This window comes from Varanus komodoensis, unplaced genomic scaffold, assembly GCF_004798865.1.
Source record: "Varanus komodoensis strain SLA01 unplaced genomic scaffold, ASM479886v1 scaffold3, whole genome shotgun sequence".
Classification (NCBI taxonomy): Eukaryota; Metazoa; Chordata; class Lepidosauria; order Squamata; family Varanidae; genus Varanus; species Varanus komodoensis.
In genome coordinates, this window is record NW_025335761.1 from 58,271,202 (window position 1) to 58,291,185 (window position 19,984).

At 48.2% G+C, this 19,984-nt stretch overlaps 1 protein-coding gene across 1 annotated transcript in view; it reads right to left on the minus strand.

The window, feature by feature from the left end:
- The window catches only part of MTHFD1 (methylenetetrahydrofolate dehydrogenase, cyclohydrolase and formyltetrahydrofolate synthetase 1), a 76,430-nt gene extending 66,691 nt beyond the window's left edge, over positions 1-9,739 (minus strand). The window contains exon 1 of the mRNA XM_044436572.1: positions 9,620-9,739. Coding sequence (XP_044292507.1) covers positions 9,620-9,660 — 41 coding nt within the window. The 5' untranslated portion in view covers positions 9,661-9,739. The remainder of the gene's footprint in view (positions 1-9,619) is intronic.
- Positions 9,740-19,984: the final 10,245 nt, after the last annotated feature.

Here is a 19,984-nt window from a genome sequence, read left to right on the forward strand (position 1 = left end):
ATTGTTTTGCAAACTGCTACAATTGTAAAATCACAGGGCACTCAAAGGTCAGATTTCTGTGCAATGAAATCCAAGGCGCAGCTGTGAACTCACATACAAAAAATGCAACCTCGAATCGTTACATTCATGGATCTCTGGATCCATGCTGACAAGCATTATCTAATAGACTGCACATGAGACTTGTGACTCCAAAAGAAGGTTTGTAGAAAGAAACATGCCTGAAGTCCTCCCTTCCCATTCCCAACATGCATATGAAAAGACACCCTCTCTCTACACACACAGGCCTTAAACAATGTGGCATCTACCTGGCTTTCCCATCTCCACTTTTGTGCTCCCTCCTCCTTCAACTCTACCAGTTGGAGATAAAGCAAGAGGGAAATTTCTTTTACTCTCCTTGAAGCGCTCCCTTTCATCTTCAATCCAAACATCACCAGCAGCTCAATGTGGGCAAGTCATTAAAATGTGCTTCTGCATAGGAAACACACACAATTCTCTGCATACAAACACAGAGTAGGGTTGCAAAGCAGAGTAGCCCCCAGTTGCTGCGTGGCCCAAACCCAGAGCACCAGCTGGCTTGTTTGCTTTCCCTTTTTCCCAGCATGCCACCCTGGGGACCCTTGCCTGATCTCGGGGCCCCTGGAGCTCCAACAGGTTGTTGCGGTATCCAATCCTTCCAGACCGATCCCAGCACAGGTTGCGAGAAGCAGTAAGAGAGCTATTCGACAAGAGCGGCAAAACCCCCCTCCAACCTTGGCAATTTTGCCAGATCTGTCTACTTGTCCCTTGGCTTATTGGCCAGTCATGAAATCTGCATATATTTTCCTGTCAAGCAAAAAGTGACAATTTCCAAAACAGTTTTTTAAAAGCACCATTGAGACTCCAGAATGAGAAGAAATGAACCAGGTGCTCTTCTAATGTGGCCCAATTCACTCCATTCCACCCATCCAGCCACCTTCTCAGGGAGCTTCAACAGCTGTCAGGAAAGCACACTAATCACCCCAGAAGGATCTCTCTCGATTTGCCGGAGACTCAAGAAATGTCCCAAAGGTAGAGGTCACTGAGAAGTGTCAGTTCAACACACCAAGCCTGGAAGGTTAGTCCTGCAACCCATCCTTTTTTGGGCCCTTACCTGAATGTTTTTCCCCACCTGCCAGGTGTTCAGCTGGCAATTGACAGCTAAGCCCTTGACAGCTGTTGACTGTTCACAATGCAACCTCTGCGCAGTCTTGTCTCATCACTCTAGTACCACTTGACAGCTGTTCCTGACAAAGCAGCAGAGCAGGCAAGGCTGCCTATGCTGGAAGAGCGGAAGGGCACACCTGGGCAACTGCAACGGACAGGTAACACGATACCCATGATACATGATGTAGGCCAGCCCCTCACACCCCTTGGTGGCATCTCGGAGGGAAGAAAAACCCCACAGAGAACAAAAAGTGGTCACAGTCAGAACAGGGGCAGGGGAGATGGGGCAGGTTTGCTGCAGCAGGTGTGCAGGCCTTCACTGGGATACTGGCTGGAGGGCGGAGAGGAAGTGGGGGAGCCCGGCCGTCTGCTGCACAGGCCATGGGTCGTTCCACAAACACCTGACACTGAATAGCTTCTTCACAGGGTTGGTTGCGGCACTGTGCAAATGCACCCATATTCTGGGAAGACACAATATCCTGCATTTTCTCAAGCATTTCAGGTCATTCCGGAAAGTCACATACTGTGTCTGTATACATTTCAATTCATTGTAGCACCTTCCAAAACCTAAAGCACAACCCTGTCTTTGGATAATAAAAGGGGGCAGTGTTCAGTTTAGATGGAAATCTTGGCATTCAGGACAACCTACAACTTCAGAGCTGGAGAAGTCCAATGCTGGTTGTGGAATGCAAGTATTTATTAGTTATAACTGTTATAATTACAATTATTTATTAATTGTATTTATATACCACCCCCATAGCTTTCCTCCCAAGGAGCAAATGTCTTTTAATTTCTTGGCTGCAGTCCCTGTCTGTGGTGATCTTGGAGCCCAGGAAAATAAAATCTGTCACTACCTCCATTTCTTGGTTTTTCCCAGTTGCAATGTATGGCTGTGAAAGTTGGACCATAAGGAAGGCTGAGCACCGAAGAATTGAAGCCTTTGAATTGTGGTACTGGAGGAGACTCCTGCGAGTCCCTTCGACTGCAAGACGATCAAACCAGTCAGTCCTAGAGGGGAGATCAACCCTGGCTGCTCTTTAGAAGGCCAGATACTGAAGATGAAGCTCAAATACTTTGGCCACCTAATGAGAAGGAAGGACTCCCTGGCGAAGACCCTGATGCTGGGAACAATTGACGGGAAAAGGAGAAGGGGGTGGCAGAGGATGAAGTGACTAGATGGGGTCACTGAAGCAGTTGGTGTGAGCCTAAGTGGACTCTGGGGGATGGTGCAAGACAGGAAGGTCTGGAGGAGTGTTGTCCATGGGGTCGCGATGGGTCGGATACGACTTCGCGACTAACAACAACCACCACCATCCCCATAGCCCATAGGGTTCTCTGGGCAGTTTACAAACATTTATAGCACATATACAATAAATAAAATACCCAAGATAAAACAACAAAACAATAAAACAAGCACTAAAAATACTAAGCAGCAATAACTCCAATAATTATAAAATTAACCTCAGGACAGCAGCCACAATAACAATATTAAAATATAAAAATTTCCATCTTTTAGTTCTTAAAGTATCTAGTAAATAAAAACATGCCTGGCATCAAAAGGAAAGCAAAGATGACGCCAGGCATACCTCTCTGGGGGGCATCCTCCAAAGATGGAGTGCCATTACCAAAAAGGCCCTTCCCCTGTTTACCAGTTGCGGGACTTTTTTCTGTCTAGACATGCACAGAATTGCAACTTATTGATTTATTGTGGGATAAAGGGAAAACTCAAGAGTGCTTCTGTTGCATTAATCTGTTAGCTTTCATGGGCCCACTAGTCATTATTATGGAATAGCTCAAGTCTAAGACTGTGCCGGACTTTCACAGCTTTTCCTGAAAGCACAGACAGCATAACAGTGCCAAAGACAAGGTTAGTCACCCCACCCAGATGCCAAAGGATCCTAACAAGCCCTACAATGGCATAGCCACTTTTCAGGCAGGCCCATTGCTCAGAGCTAGAAATCCGTCCGGAGATATTTTTGCAGCATGCAATAAGAGGGAAGCTTTATTTGGTAAATGTCTCTATAGAACTTTAAAAAAAAAAAGATTTCCTAGCTAGCTCTGGGCACATGACAGTAAAGCACACTGTGGCTTGTTGAAATCTTGCTAGTTTTGTGTCTGGACCCATCAGTGTGGACAAACCACTGTTTGTTAAGCAGCTAGAACCCATAAATAATACTCATGGTTTGCTCTTGGTATATGAAGTCTGGCCTGTTTAAATTGAGATGTCTGAATCACAATTGTGACTTGCCCCTGGCTTGTCTGTTCTGCTGTCCACTCTATGAAAATGGGTACGAGAGCAACAAACAAGAAATAGGGAAAAAAAGCCACAGGACATTGTCTGCAAAATAATTTATGACCAAAGCAAAGAACTACAGTTCACATAAAACACAACTTAATGTTACATGCAAACGAAGCTGGTACTGCAAACTCAGTTTAAAGTCACTCATGAATTTCAAAAGCAAGCAAACATTTTGTAACACACACATAATTCCAGAATCAAGATGCCAAATGTCAGGGCCACTGAGTTAATAAGCAATGAAGGACGATATCAGACAGGAGTTTGAAACAAAAAGATACTCTTCTTGGAAGAGTACACATTAGAAAATACTTCAATTAAAAAGATCAACAGGCTTTTAAAATGTATTAATTCTTTAGAATCATAGAATAGTAGAGTTGGAAGGGGCCATGAAGGCCATCGGATCCAACCCCCTGCTGTTGCAGGACACCAAGTTACACCATCCCACTCAGATGGCTGTCCAGGTTCTTTTTGAACGTCTCCAGTGTGGGAGACAATGCTGGGAACAATAGATGGCAAAAGAAGAAGGGGACGGCAGAGGATGAGGTGGCCGGATGGAGTCACTGAGGCAGTTGGTGTGAGCTTAGGTGGATTCCCGGGGATGGGGGAGGACAGGAAGGCCTGGAGGAATGTTGTCCATGGGGTCCCGATGGGTCAGACACGACTTCACGACTAACAACAGGGAGCGGGTTTGATAGCCCGCTTGGTCGTTAAAACGGAGCGGAGAAGAAAAGGGAAATGGTGGGTGGAGTCTTGGCCGGTCACCCAGCGAGGAGGAGAGGCAGATTGTCACTCTGGGGCAGATGAGCAATGTTTCAGGACAGCAGATGCAAAAACGTGGCCCCTCCATGAAATTCGTGACTTGGCTTGCCCTGATAACGTCTTTCTAGAGAAAGTGGGGGCGGGGGGGGGGGGGAACTAGAGGTTTGGCCTGCTCTGACATTCTCAACCCTACTGACAACCTGAAAGTTAGTAAATCACTAGGCCTTGATGGTGTCAATGCCAGAGATCTTCATGCAAATAAGAAGCAGATGCCCTCCTTACAAAAAAATATGTCCTTAATATCAGCTTTTGTATAAATTATCAACATTTGTATGAATTATCAGCTTTTATATAAATTTTGTATCAGCTTTTATATAAATTATACAGCTTTTGTATAGCCAATTTATTTGTTTAGGATTGGTAGGTTTTAACGTTTGTAAACCACCCAGAGAGCCCTCTGGGCTACTAGGGTGGTATATAAATGCAAATAATAAATAAATAAACAACAAGTGTGGGAGAGCCACCACCTCTCTGGGCACCTGGTTCCACTGCCGTATTGCTCTTGAGGAAGCTTTTCCTGATGTCCAACCTGAATCTTGGGTTGTTGCAAATTGACTTGATTATTCCATGTCCCACACTCTGGTATCAGCAAAAAGAGATCTTGACCTTCCTCCTTGAGACAGCCTTTGAGGTTCTTATACAGGGATATCATGTCCTCCCTCAGACTTCTCTTCTCAAGGCTGAACATGCCCAGTTCTCAGTCTTTCCTTCTCTGGATCCTTTCTAATTTTTCCGCATTTTCTTAAATTTTGGTACCCAGAACTGGACACAGTATTCTAGATGGGGTCTGACTAGTGAGGAGTATAGGGGAACGACCACTTCTTGTGATTCGGAAGTAATTCTTCTGTTAATGCATCCCAAAATAGCATTTGCCTTTTTGGTGCCTGCATTGCATTGTTGGCTCATATTCAGCCTGTGGCCACAGTAACTCCAAGGTCTTTTCTCTTTTCAGTTCTGTTGAGACACATATTCCCCATCTGGTATCCTTTTCCCCTACTCTAAGGAATTGTAGATTCCACAGCCCTGCTTCTGGCTATCCCTTCACATTACAAACCAACTACACTGGAAAAAAAAAAAGAAATATACATTGAAGAACGACCCATTTCCTCCTCTTTCCTGTCACTTGCTAACCTGCTGCCTGAGGCTTCACTTTGGCTAAGAGTAGGGCCGGGCTTGACTGTTAATCCTGGTTTCCTAGGCATGCTTGGGCCTACTCCTAGGTTTCCAATAGCGCCTGAATGGAATTCACAGGCCTCCATCGTGGAAATGCAGTCCCGACACCAGGCCACATGTCCTGTGCTAGCACAACACAGAGCAACGGCTACAACCGTGGACCACTGCAATTTGTGGTTGCAACTTCCTGAAGGCCGCTGGGCAAGACACCCGTCATGGGCCCTCCTCCAGTGAGTCCACCATCCAACCACCAGGATCATCTGCAGCTCCTGCTCCAGCGCCTCTTCCTCATCGCAGTTCCTGCTTGCTTGCTGGGGGGGGTGACCTGGGGAGCAAGCAGGCCAGGCCATGGCCTCTCCTGGCCCTCTTTCTCACCAGTGCTGATGTCCAGGCCAGAGCAAAAGGCTGGGGATCCAGTGAGCTGCAATGCAGTAGAGGAGAAGCAACGCCAGGGGCCCTGCTGGACTGCAGGCCCTTGGCATTACCCACACTTGCCTAGCTTGGAGCAGAAGACGAGATGAGATCTCGTCCACAGAGATGCAGCAGGCAAAACGTCTTGGGACGGAGAGGACCCTGCAGGGAAGCATCAGCGGCAATGGCAGCCGGCTAACTGCAGCCACACCGCTGACCTGCAGGAGCTGTGCAGAGTCAGAACAGCGGGCTTGCCCACCCCTGCAGCGTTCCTTCCCGGACTGCAGGCAGTGGGGAGGAAATCCCATCCTGGAAGCAGGCAACCAGAGGTGGCTGGCTGGCTGGCTGGGAACAGCCCAGGTGTGGAGGTCACAGCCAGCAGAGACCAAGCAAAAGGTGGTGCTCTTCTCTCTGCTGGCTGGCCCTTCATCCGGCAGCTCACACCATCCGAGCAGAGAAAAAGCAAACCGTCACACCTGGAATGCAGTGCTTGTGGGACAGCTGGTGTGGACCAGAAAGGCAGGGCCGGTGGGCATCCTTCCACTGAACAGACGAGGGAAACGGTCGTCCAGCTGAGCAAGAGCTTGGAAAACACAAGCCTTCAGCAGGACAAGCCTTGCCCCCAGGGTGCCCCCTCTCTTCCAAGGGCTTCGGTGCAGCCAGTGCAGTGCAGTGGTTACTGCTGGGCTGGAACTGGGAGTTCTGGGTTCAGGTCGCCACCCAGACACAAAACTCACCGGGTGACTTTGGACCGGTCACAGACTCTCGGCCTAACCTACCCCACAGGGGTTTTGTAAGGGTAAAATGGAGAAGAGGAGGGTTAAATAAGCTCACCCAGGTTCCTTGCAGGAAAAAAGGCAGGGTATAAATATAAATATATTTAAAGCATGTTCGGGATTACAGTTTAAGGCAAAGATAAGTATTTTCCACAAAACCTTTGGAAAAATCTCCTAGCAAAAGGATGGAGCCTTCCAGATGCTGATGGACTGCAACTCCCATCATCCCACACCGTCAGCTATGCTGGCTGATGGGAGTGGTCATCCAACGGTTGGTGCACCACATGTTCCTCATGCTAATATTTTCCGTGCTGTAATGCAGTGGTGGACAGAAGGTCCCCAGAAGTTTTAGACTTCAGAAAGGCCAATGGTCAGAACAGCTGAAGTCCAAAGCACTGGGGGCCACCCCTGCCCTAAACAGTTAATCCGCGGTTTGGATTAACACACAATCCTTCCCAATTTACCACGGCTTCCATTTCCAATCCCTTCATCACTCTTCTCTACAACAGCATGTGAAACACACATGCACTCGCGTCTTCTGAAAATAAGACCTTTTCCTTCAAAGCTCTCATTTAGTCATACACAAACCCATACAGCCACAAATCAGTTAATTATTATTTATTATATTTAATCCTCCCAATGAATAATGCTCTCTAGACAGACTCCGAACAGTTAAAAGACTACAGTGCCGCAAACTAAAAATAATGACCAGTCATATGATTCCCTAATCCTGTGACAGCCTCAGTTCATGGCCCACCTACAATGAATGCTCTGTGCTTTAAGTAAAGGCAGGAAGCACAACAGCTCTTCCCAATATGAGGATGCAGACTTCGGCCGAAATCCTGCCTGTCACGCAGCCGCTAAAAGGTGCAGATCCGCTTCTGCTGCAGTGGGGGGAAAGCACCCACCTTGCTGCTTCAAGACCCCATCAGGCATCCTTCTCTCCTGTGCCCTTAAACTACGGGACCTTTTTCACCCTGAGGGCCCACTTCCATTTCAGAGAACTTTTATATGTCATATTCTGAGGGCAGCTGGAGCCAAAATACACCCCATACCAGCATATTTTAGCTTAAAGCATTTACCGGCTCAGGAGAGGCACTTCATCCTTGAAGAATGGGGTGGAGGCTGCTCAAAGGCTGGGAGAACCCAAGGACAGGCCCATTGTGGGCCAGAGGTGGCAAGGACAGCTGTCTCAAGAACCCCAGAGGGCTGGAGGGGACTCCCAGGCCGAAGGAGCTGCACTCATTCGTGCTTTATACCTTGTGGCAAGTGGGAAGAAATGGTGGGTCCAGAGAAACTTTGGAGCCCCAGGGCAGGAAATGATGCTGAGCCACCTACTGCTGCAGAGGGACTCCCTGGAGCCCCTGATGACAACAGCCTTTCACTGCGGAGTCACCAGCATCTGTACAATAAGAGGCATTTACTGCGTGTGAAAATTTAAGGGCCTGGTAACCAACCACCAGTGGACTTGCAAGCCGTGTTTTCAGATTCCTCGTAGCAACTGATCCCCCATTGCGTAAGAAGCAGCTAACCCTGCATGGTGAGCCAGTGGTGTAGTGATTACACTGCAGGATTGGGACCTGGGAGATCGGGGTGCTCGTTCCCGCTCCGCCAAGGGGAGACATGATAGAGGTGTTCCAAATAATGCACGGTGTGGAGAAGGTAGAGGGGGGCATTTTTCTCCCTCTCCCATGATATGTTCACTGGTCATCCTATGAGGCTGGAATGGTGGGAGGTTTAGGACAAATATAATGAAGGACTTCACATCGCAGATAGTTACATGGTCATGGCTGCCAATCTGGATGGCTTTAAAAGGGGCTTGGGCAGGTGGATGAGGGAGGGGGCTCTCCATGGCTGCTAGCCTTGCTGGCCATGGGCTCCCTCCTTGACCAGAGGTGGCCTGCCTGCATACAGCTGTTGCTGGGGAGCTTGGGCAGGGGGAGGCCTTGCACCCTTCCTGCTTGGGGGATCCTGTGGGCTTGCCACCATGTGTACGAAGTGCTGGACTGGATGGACCGTGGGTCTGATCCAGAGTGGCTTTTCCCACGTTCTAACAGCACCCTCTAGATGGGTTGACTACAAATCCTCCAGGCCTGATAGATGTCACAATCCCTAACATCTGGAGGGCACAAGATCAGAGAAGGCTGCTCTGCTCCATGGTTCTTATATAGGAAGTCCAAATTCGGCACCTTTCAGCTTGGAGAACACATGGCAGGAAAAAGCCTTTACTTCTGCAAGATCTTGGAAAGCCACTTCCCGAGTTCAGGAGGCAATACTGGGCTAACTGGAGTTAGTCTGACCTGAGAGAAGGCGGGTAGCCTTCTGTGCCTCAAGTGCAGAATCTAGGCTGCACTTCCCTGTGGTCCAATTTTGGCTAAGAGCTAAATCCAACCCACATCGGCTTCCTTGAAAGTACCAGTCTTAGTCAAAGCAGAACTCCACAAGTTCCTAGGCCCGGGCGTGTCCCCGGGGCACCAGGTCTCCCGCAGATGCATTATTTTCCTCTTCCTTCCCCGTTTTCCTTTTCTTGTGTGCCGTGGCTTTTTAAAACATAACCCTGAGGGCTCGGTATGTCGTTCTCCCCAGTGCAGGTAAGTCGTTCCAGGAGCGCTTTCTGGTTGAGCAGCGGGAGCGCCACCCTTACCCAGAGACCGGGGCGGCTCCAAAAGGGTCAGAACCAGCGGAGGAGAAGGCGCCGCTGAGCGGGGCGCCGCCTGGAGCCCCGGACTCTTTTGGAAAAGCGGCGGGGCGACAGCCTTGCGCCCGCACGTGCCCGGCCCCCATGCATGCCGGGCTGCAAGCCGGGGGCGCCTTAGGCCCCGCCGGGGTGACCTGCGTGCGGAAACCAGCCGGTCCCGCGTCGCCTTCCCTTCCCTTCCCTTCGCTCTGCCGCCAGCCCGGGGGCGCGCGCAGCCAGCCTTCTTCCGCAGCTCCCCCCGCAGGCGCCGGAGCAACTTACGCGGACACGGTCTTTCCGCTGAGGATCTCCGCGGGAGCCATGGCGAGTCTGGCGGCGGCGGCTCCTGCGCTCAGTGAGGCTCCGATTGTGTCGGGAGCGGGGTCAAAAGAACCCCGGGCCCTCCCCCGCCGCCCTCCCGCCTCCACGAGCCGGCCACGTGCTGGCGGCGGCCAAACTTTTTGCGCTGCTCGCGGGGCGCACGCCCTGCCCCTCCCCGCGCGCGCGTGCCCGCCCGCTGCCGGCCCGCCCACCTGTCCTGCGGGGCCGATCCTAGCGCCTGCCTCTCGGAGGGGGGAGGAGAAAGGAGCGGGCGCGCGCACACGCACCCCAGGCCCCCGATCCGCCCACGGTTGCGCGGGCCAGGCGGCGCCTGCAGCCCGGGAGGGCACGGGCCCTCCCTCCTTTCCCGGGAGGGTGGAACCGATCGGTGGGTCCGCTCGAGGAGAGCCAGGCAGGTCAGGCGAGGAGGGAGGTTTCTGATGGCGCTGCTCCACGCTCGCAAGCGCGTTCCCGCCCGCGCGCGCGCGGACCTGGGAGAGGCTGCACGCGAGGACGTGACCCGTTTGCAGAGAAGCTTACACCTGGCAGGTGTGGCGCTACCACCCCCGGGCTCCTTCGAGGCCGGGGGCGATGTGTGTTTAGACCAACATCGCTGTCATAGAATCGTGGAACAGTATTGCTGGAAGGGGCCAAGAGGCCATCGGGTCCAACCCCCTGCTGTTGCAGGACACCAAGTCACACCGTCCCACTCAGGTGGCTGTCGATGTTACGTGCTGTTAAGTCGTCTCGAGTTAGGGCGACCCTATGAATAAGTGCCCCCACGGGCTTCCTTGACAGCCCGGCACAGCTCTTACAAACTCAAGGCTGATCTTCCGCCTTTGACTTTCCCCTACACGATGGTCTTCTCCAGGGAGACTTGCCATCTTGTGATGTGCCCAAAATACAGCAGCCTCAATTTGGTCATTTTTTGCCTCTAGGGAAAGTTCTGCTTTGATGTGATATACAACCTGCTCGTTCACTTTTCGGTCAGTCCAGGGTGTTTGCAAAGCTGTCCAGCACCAGTTTTGAATAAACCAATTTCCTTCCTGCCAGCTTTCTTCACTGTCCAGCTTCCACACCCAAACATAGTGATTGGGAACACAACAGTGTGAATGATCTTGGCCTCGGCCTGCAGTGAACCGTCCTTGCACTGGACGACCTTCATTGCTGCCCTTCCAAGTCTGAGTCGAGTTTCTTGGCTTCCATCTCCGTTCAAATTGACTGAATCGGGATGCAAAACCAGCAAGTGTGACCAGGGGTAGCCCAGGACAAGGTGGGGACAATGTAGCCAGCTCGCTTGACTATGCATGTTAGCTTGAAGGCTTCCCTGTACCCAATTAAGGGCCACCTGCTTGATTACAAAGCTGGGTGTGTTTGCCAGTTTTAAAAGGCCGGATGCTGCTAAGCTCAGTTTGAGTGCTGACTTTTCAGTCTGTGCATCAGCTTTGTTCATTTTAAGGCTGCCATCCTATAAATTCAGTTGCTTGAGACCCATAACCTTTATTTATTTATTTATTTATTTATTTATTTATTAAAACATTTCTATGCCGCCCCTTGCCAAAGCCTCGGGGCGGCTTACAACACAATAAAATACAAAAATAGCAATATAAAATTAACAATATAAAATAAATAACAATATAAAAGAAGTCACCCTGGCCAGATAAATAAGCCAATATTGTTAACAATTAAAATGACGTTTAAATAAAAAGGTCTTGGCTTGGCGCCGAAAAACAAATAACGACGGCGCCAGGTGGACCTCTCTGGGGAGCGCATTCCATAGATTGGGCGCCACCGCAGAGAAAGCCCTCCTCCGAGGACCTACCCTCCTGATTTCTTTCATGGAGGGTTCCCAGAGAAGGGCCTCTCCCGCAGATCTCAAGCTTTCAAATAGCTGTGTGGGTCCCTGGAGTGCACTGGGGCAAAATACCTGCAAGGGGGTGGGAAATTCAAGGAAGATTGAATATCCTGCAACGGGGATGAACCAGGGATACTTTCCTCCTGACAGCAAAAATTTTGCATCAGAGCCACCCAAACTGCTGTGATAATCTTGGAAAGCCACAACAAAATACACAACATACGGGGGGGGGGGGGCGGTTTGGCCGCACAGTTGATTGGTGAACTGGTTGTAGGGCAAAACTTTATTTTTCTTTTTTAATAATGAAGAGAAGGAGAACAATGAGTTTAAAAGCTCTGCTGTGTAGTCCTATAACTACTAGATAATGTGTTCAGACAACACAACAAGCCATGGTGGGGTTTTTTTTAGCATTGTTGGTCTGTTGTGTCAGAATTATAGAATAGACTCATAGAATAGTAAAGTTGGGCCAGGAAGGCCATTGAGTCCAACCCCCTGCCGTTGCAGGACACCACCTTACACCATCCCGCTCAGATGCCTGTCCAGTTTCTTTTTAATGGGTCTAATATAGAGACATCTGAACCCAGTTGTACTATGGGTTTAGATGGGTGAAATTTGGTCTTTAGAAAATATAATAAGAAACAATGGTTTGTTCTATGGTTTCTCTGTGCCACCATGGCTTGTCAGGTTGCCTTAATCCAGGATCAAGATTATAGTAAGCAACTACCATAGAGTCCCCTGGAAAGAGTGAAAACTGCAGGAGCTTCTCCAGCCATCCAGTCTCTATATATCCAATGAGAAGGAGGCATGTGGCACAGGCAGGAAGTGATGCACCTTGGGATCAAATGTCAAGCTCACTGGCTGATGGCATACGTGCTAATAGCAGGAGGCCTGAGTGGGGAGGATGGAAACCCTAGTAGAAGCCACTTGGTTATCTATCAGGCAGATCATGACCAACAGCTCCAAACCATGGTGACTGCACAGGTGCTTGTCATGTTGTGTGAGCACAGCCATAAGTTTTCAGAATCCTAACTCCAACCTCAGAAACTTGCTCACAGCTGGAATTCCAGTCTCCAAGGCCCTCGCACCTCCATCGCAACCCGCTGCAGGTGTGGCTCTGTGCAGGTGGAGTTTTGCAGGCCTCCGCCTCCTTCCCTTACATTCTGAGATGGGGAGAGGGTTGGCATGATCTGACAATCCATGGTGGATCATCGCAGAGGATGGTCTGTCATGTCATCCAAACCCCGATGTGGCATTTCAGCACATTAGGCTTGCTTTTTAGAAACCACAATAAGAAACATTGGTCTTCTGTGGTTTCCACACTTCATCATGGCTTTTCTAGGCATCTAAACCTGCGTACCATGGTTCTGATATGCAGCAGCCACAGACTCACCTGGAAAGTGTGGCAGCTGCTGCATGGGATTGAATTCCAGGTGTAGTGGCTGATGGGATACATGCCAAGAGCAGGAGGGCTGAACAAGGAAGGTGGAAACTACACTTGTGTAGAAACCACTTGATCGTCTGTCAAGCACATCCAGGCAAAAAACCATGCCCCACGGAAACAACACTGGGTTGCTTGCCACGATGTGCGAACCCTGCCAGTGTCTAGACAGCCTTAGTTTTTTTAGAGTCCAAGCTCTGATCTTTGAAACTCACTCAGAGCACCTTGACCCCTGTCCCACCAGCATGGAAAGACCGGCTCCGGCTTTGGCTCTCTGGAGATTGAGTTTTGCAGGCATCTTGGGGGTGCAGGTGTGGGGGAGATAGGCTCCACCAGGAAAGCATCCGGCAGGTGGTTCAACCTCGCACTCCAAGGAGCAACACTTAGATGTGTGGAATTGGATATCTAAATCATTTGGAAGGAGAACAAAGACGACTTCACCTCTGCATTCCTCCTGCCCTCCTCTGACCCTTCAAGTGCAGAGCACTATTACCTGGGTTGGGTTTTGTCATTACTGAGTCCTGCTTTCCTAGCTGTTTCCCAGTCACAGTTGGCATAAATTTAATTTGGCACCTCTTTAGGTTTGACTCATCGACATCATATTGTCTGCTTTTCCACTATGAATTCCACTAAACTTATCAATGTTTTGTATTTGTGGAATAATAATGTCATCTGCATTTGAAGAAATATAACTGATGTTTGCTAGTTGAAGGCAAAATTCTCTTTTTGCAGCTGCAATCCTCCCATAAATTCAAATGTTAAAGCTTTTCACACCAGAGAGAGACGGGGAGGGAAGAGAGTTTTCCTCTTTGGAGTTTTATTGACCAAGTGTTGTTAGCTGCTTATTGGAGGGAAAAACAGTTGATGATAAAGAATGTGCTCACAGGAATCCTGGTTTGATCCTGGTTTATTAATCCTGGCTTATTATAGCCTGTTTGCTGTGCATATGAGTGGATGAATAGGCACAAATGGCACAGACTTCTCCAACCTGGTACCCTCCAAATATTTGAGATGTTTGAGATTACCAGTCCCAGGATTCCTGATTTTTGGCTATGCTGGCTGGGGATCATGAAAGTTGAAGTCCAAACATCTGGAGTGCAACAGGTTGGGGAAGGCTGCTTAGCATGAGAGCAAATTACAGTTAATGTGCCCAGACAAGTCACTATTCAGAAGCCAAGAACAAATCCCAGCTCAAGTTGGTTTATAATCATGGCTTATTTAGGAGCACTGAAGCACAATCTTGGGTTTGGCCATAACAGTAACATTTCCATGTCTAGATGTCCAGTTGCACAAATGGGAGAGGCGAAGCAGGAGCAAGTGAGTGACATGCAGTGGCAGCTCATGCGCGTTGTCTATTAAACCAGGAGTCCTAGTTTAGCAAGCGGTGATGCCCATGAGTGGTAATGCCCATGAGTGGTAATGCCCATTAAGTGCCAGAAGTGATGTGCAAATGTGGCCAAGTTGTTTGAGCACTTAGAAGAAGTTCTGTATAAATACAAAATAACATTATTAGTGATTGATATGGATGAAATGTGTCTCCAGAAATCCTTGCCTGCCTCTTTCCTCCCACTTGCACCCTTAACCTCAAATTATCTCCACAACAACCGTATACAGCACTTAACTATAATTATTTTACTGATGAAAACCCAAGTGCTGTTGAGAGAATGAAGAAATCTATTAATATCTAACTGATTTTAACTTGAGACGATTCAGAGCAATCCCAAAGCCACACTCAAATGCTCCAAGTTATCTCGACTCTTTGTAAGGGTGAGAAATGATTCAGAAGGCGTCAAGCAGCTGACAAATTGACATTTTGCACAGAAGTAATAACAAAACCAGCTTGCCTGTAAGGGCTGAGAGGACCTGACTGCCCCCTTTTGTGATGGTAATCGGATGCAGCTCTTCCTGCTTCATACATGTGAATGACTGAAGGGCAGCCACAATATATGAGTAATCAAAGGTTTTCAGATGAAATGCGGGCTTGTGTGGAAGATGGACTTGCAGGAAAATTGTGATAATAACTAGGTAAAAGGAAGCAGTGAGCAGTTCTGATTCAGACTAGATTAGGGGTCCAGAAGGGCAAGTAAGAGGAGTGGGGATGGAGAAGGAAGAAGGGAGGTATGAACCTCCGTTCAGACATACCCCAGTCACCAATGATTTATTTCAGTGGGTCTTTACACACTAAGCCTTGGTTCACAGGAAGCCATGGTGAGCTTTTGCTGCTGTTGGTCTGTCGTGTTGTCACAACCCAGTCATGGCATATCAGCACAAGACTTTTGGTTTCCTGAGACCCCAGCGAGATTCAACGGTTCGTTCTAAGAGTTCTGGGGGCTCCCTTTTATGTTGGTGGTGAAGAAGCATCATAGAGTCCCAGGGAAAGAGCAGCATCAGAAGGGGCTGCTCTAGGCATCCAGTTTCTTCTAGCACAGCACCCTAGCTGCCCATGTCATCAGTCCCCTTGTTCCTATTGGCTGAGTGATGTGTCACATGCAACTGGGCGAAAGTGGATGAACACACAGAAGGAGAAGGCGGGACTCATGCAAGAGTGTTGATTTTATTTTAATAAAAAACACTTTGGGTGTTGGGATGGTTAGGAAGCATTGCAGAGCTGCAGGTACACTTGGAAGGGGAAGAGGGAGAAACTGCCTCAAAAACTGAGTGGACCAATCAAGAGGTGGCAGCTGAAGTCCACAGGGAACATTGCTGTGTTCAAAGGGGCTGCTGGGATATGTGGTGAGAGCAGACAGACACAGCGGGGAGAGTGGGAACTGTGTTGCCATGAGAACCATGAGACTACCCAACTGAGAGGTTGAGGCTAAAATCTGTGCACTGTGGAAACAGATCTGCCCTAAATCTTTGGCACAGCTGCATGGAGGGGTTGGAAGCCTCCAGTTCCAGTTCAGGTGAAACACAACACATCCGACCATCTGAACCCCGACAGGCTGTGCTCAATCTCAACTATGGTTAGTTTGATCAAGCCACATTTGAGCCACAGTTCAAGAAGTTAGCCCTTTTCATCAAAATTAGTAGGGGGAGTCATAAACAGTTTCTTAGGGGATTAGAATCTGTTCTTAGACCAGGAGTCGGCAACCTTTAACACTCAAAGAGCCATTTGGACCCACTTCCCACACAAAAGAAAACACCGGGAGCCGCAAAACCCTTTTGACATCTAAAATGAAGATAACACTGCATATATCATTTTTTACCTTTATGCTATGTATATCTGCATTATGATTTAGCTGCAGCTCTTGTTCAGTCACTAAAAACTGTTATTTTTAATCTTACATTATAAAGTAATAGGACTCCTTTCATATATTTTGAATAGGAGAACAGCTTCCTGAAGAGTCAAAGTCAGTGCTAAAGGGCTGCATGCATTAAACAGCAAACCCCATAAGTTCGTCAGCAGTAAAAGCAAATGAATCTACCCAGGTATCATTAAATGTTTGGTTTTCTTCAGAAACTTTTCTTCGATTTATCCATGGTTGGCCTACGGGGGAGGGGGGAGAGCTCCGTAAATTGGGGCGGGTCTGCAGATCGGGGGGGGGGGGGTGCTGTCCCAGAGATAGAGGTGTGTTTAGTGACTGATTAGCAGATAAACAGTCAAGTGCTGTGAATTGTGACAGGTCCCAAGTGCAGCTTTTAACATTCAGATGAAGGAGATTGCATTGGGACAAAGAGAATCTTTTCAGCAGTGTAACATGAGAGCCTGCAGGAAGCTTGTTTAGCAGAGGAATGTAGCGATTTACTTAACTAGCTGATTGACTTAACTAGCTAGCCCTGCGTTCCTGAGTGGAGCTTCCAGCAGATCGGCGGCTGTGCCGGCGTGTGTTTTGAGCGACAGAGCCACAGCAGAGCGGTCCAAGAGCCACGTGCGGCTCTGGAGCCGCGGGTTGCTGTCCCGTCTTAGACTATCAAGCCAACCTCACACTTATTTTGTATTGAGGAAGTCCCTGCGCTTGATGCATTTTGCTTTATTGTTTCTGGAACAGAGGCATTCCATGCTAGTATGTAATACTTGGCTAAATTCATCTCCTTGGGAATAAATAGCAGATTCACTGGAACTTGCAACAAAATCTTACTCTCATTCACTGTTCCCATCCTAACTTATTTACATAGGATGGCACAGGGAAGGTGTACGCTTTTAGGACATGATTCTAATGGTTAGGTCTGCAAAGCAGCTCAGTTACTTCACCTGTTTCCTGAAGGATTGACCCAAAGGGCATTGCAGAGTGACATTTCTTAAATGCATAATAAACAAGGAGGGCTTCTTACATATTGTTGAAGAATTGCCTGAGAAATACTAAGCACGTGCATGATTTTCTATTAATTTGGCCTTTGGCAAAGTGCCTTCTAGTGGGCCCGATTCTGCACTGAAGGGCCTCACCTGGCGGAGGGGCTGAGAGGCAGCAGCATTGTGATCAGCAGGAGGGACTGGTCTGGAAGCTGCCATTTTGATGTCCCACAAGGCCCCAACAGTCTCTCTGTGGCATTGTGGGAAATGAAAATGGTAGTTCCTAGACCTAACTTCTTTGATTTTAAACTAGAGGTGTGAGTCTGGCAGGTACCTGAGAGGAACTTTGCCAAAATCTTGACCACTGCCCAATGAGTTGGACATGCACACTAGGTCATGACTTACAGGATATTTTGGGCTTGCTTGGCTTGTTGCTTCAGGGCACCCCAAATGTCCAAAATCCAGACCTATAATGTGCTTCAGTCAGTAGTCTTCACATGTGTGAATAGCTGCCAAGAATCCATGCAGGGTGGTTGTTTTTTGTGCAGTTTGTGCACCTGGTTTTTCATGCTTTCTGTACAAATGCCCAGGGAAAAGTGTCACCTCACCCCAGCAGAATGTATGTATTCCTAGCACAGCTCACACAGATTGGAATAGCCTTTGTTTGATACAGCAAAGTCTTCAAGCAAATGCCCCATGATGCTCCGTGTCAGAGTTGGACACGTTGTGCTCACACTGTCAGAATGAAAGCCTCTTTACATGCACCACGAGGGCCCTGCCATGGTGCTCCCCTACAGTCCCTTGAGGGGTCTGCCCACTCCATTCCTGAGGGGGCTGCCCCACAACAGTGGAGAGGGGGAACAAGGTATAATGGTGCCCCCTTGGTTTGCTAACCATCCCTGGTTTCAGACTGTGTGAACAGTAAAGCTACGTGCTACTTAGGGACATTGGCTCCTAGAGGCTGAAGATGTCACTGTTTGGGGCATCAACCCCATGGCCAAATTAAAATCAATTCAAGTGTTTTAAAGCAAAGTGACCCCTGGGGTCACACCTCAGATGTCCTTTTAGCACACATTCCAACTTTCAAGTGTCAGTGTTTCATGGTCTTGGAACAATGGCCCTGGGAAATAGACAGACAGACTCAAAGACTTGTGTGTTATGTATTTAAGATATTTTTACAGTTGTTTTGTTTTAAAGCCTAGGTCATACAAGGTGACCTATATAAAATTCAAACCATGGCATGCACAAAGCAGAAATGCAAATGTCAAAAGACAAGTTAGGGTTTTAAAGCATGGGTTAAGAAGGACTAGAAGAACTCTGAGAGACATACAGTAAATCACGTCTCTTCTGTGTTGATATAATGTGGGTGCATTCTTGGAGAAAAGCCACTCTGTGCTCTTTCCTTCTTCAATTAGCATCCCCAGAGGTCCCCGGACAAGGGAACTTTCTAGGGCCCAGGCAAGGCAGGCTGGACTTAAATGGACCATCACCATGAAGAAAGCAAAAGAGCACTATCAGACCAGAACTAGGGTCTGGCCCTTCCAACATCCCATTTCCAATAGTAGCCAGACAGACCTCTGGGAAGTTCGCAAGCAGGAAGGCTTCCAACACCTGCTCAGTGCTGATTATCTTCAGGCTCTGGTGCTTTGAGGTATACTGCTCCACCATATGGAAGTACCATGCAGTGTTGTGGCTAAGACCCATTGATGGACACTTTCCCTGTAAATTTGAGACATCTAAGCTAGTAGCCATCACTAGCACAAAATAACTGATTTCTACAGTCATGACTGACAGTTTGGAAGTCACTGGAGCAATATACTATTTCCAACGGTTGTATTAATGAAATACACTTATTATGTCCACCAAAATGTCATTAAGACTGTACATCCAGATCTTGTGATCTCCAGATCTTTTTGTCAGGCAAGGTTACAAAAGCCAGTTTTTGGGGAGTGGGGAAGGAAGGAAGGAAGGAAGGAAGGAAGGAAGGAAGGAAGGGGGGAGAGAAAGGAGGAAAAGATGATATTATTAATTTATATGCATATTTATAGGCTGACTATAACTGCTGAGGCCTTCCTAGGTGGCTATTTCAGTGCAATTCTATGCACATTTGGAAAGGAAAAAGCCTACAATTCCCAGTATTGTCTAAATTGTCTTTTTTTCTGTGTAATTATGCATGGGATTATGTCTTAGATCTAGACAGACAGGACTGCCCTTTACTCTGCAGTGAATGGAACAACAAGAATCTCCACCCTTCAATGTTTGGGGTCACCACATGATTGAAATGGTTGTAGGTAAGCAGCCCCATCCAAGAGAACCTGGAGCTCAACTACTTTGTCACTTCATCCAAAAAGGTTACGTAAAGGACCATCTGCTAATTACTGATGATTTAAGGGTGGCAAATCTGAGAACTTTCTAGATGTTCTGGACCAGAACTCCCATGGCCGTGGGCCATTGGCCATGTTGGCTGGGGCTTACGTAAGTTTATTGACTTATTATATTAATATCCTGGTTCTTTTCTTGCCAGGAACCTAAGGTGGCTCGCAAACTCCTCCTCCTCTCCTTCTTGTCACACAACCCTGGAAGGCAGGTTAGGCTGAGAGTCAAGACTGGCCCAAAGCACCCAGTGAACTTTATGGCCAAGTGGGGACGAGAACCAGCGTCCGACCTCAGTGTGACACTCCAATGCTTTGCCACAATTTTGGTGTGTGTGTGTGTGTAGTCATAGAGCAAATAGTCCAAAAAGTTGTACTCCAAAACATTTGAACAGTGCAAGTTGCTTATCCCAGTGCTAGAGGTTAACTG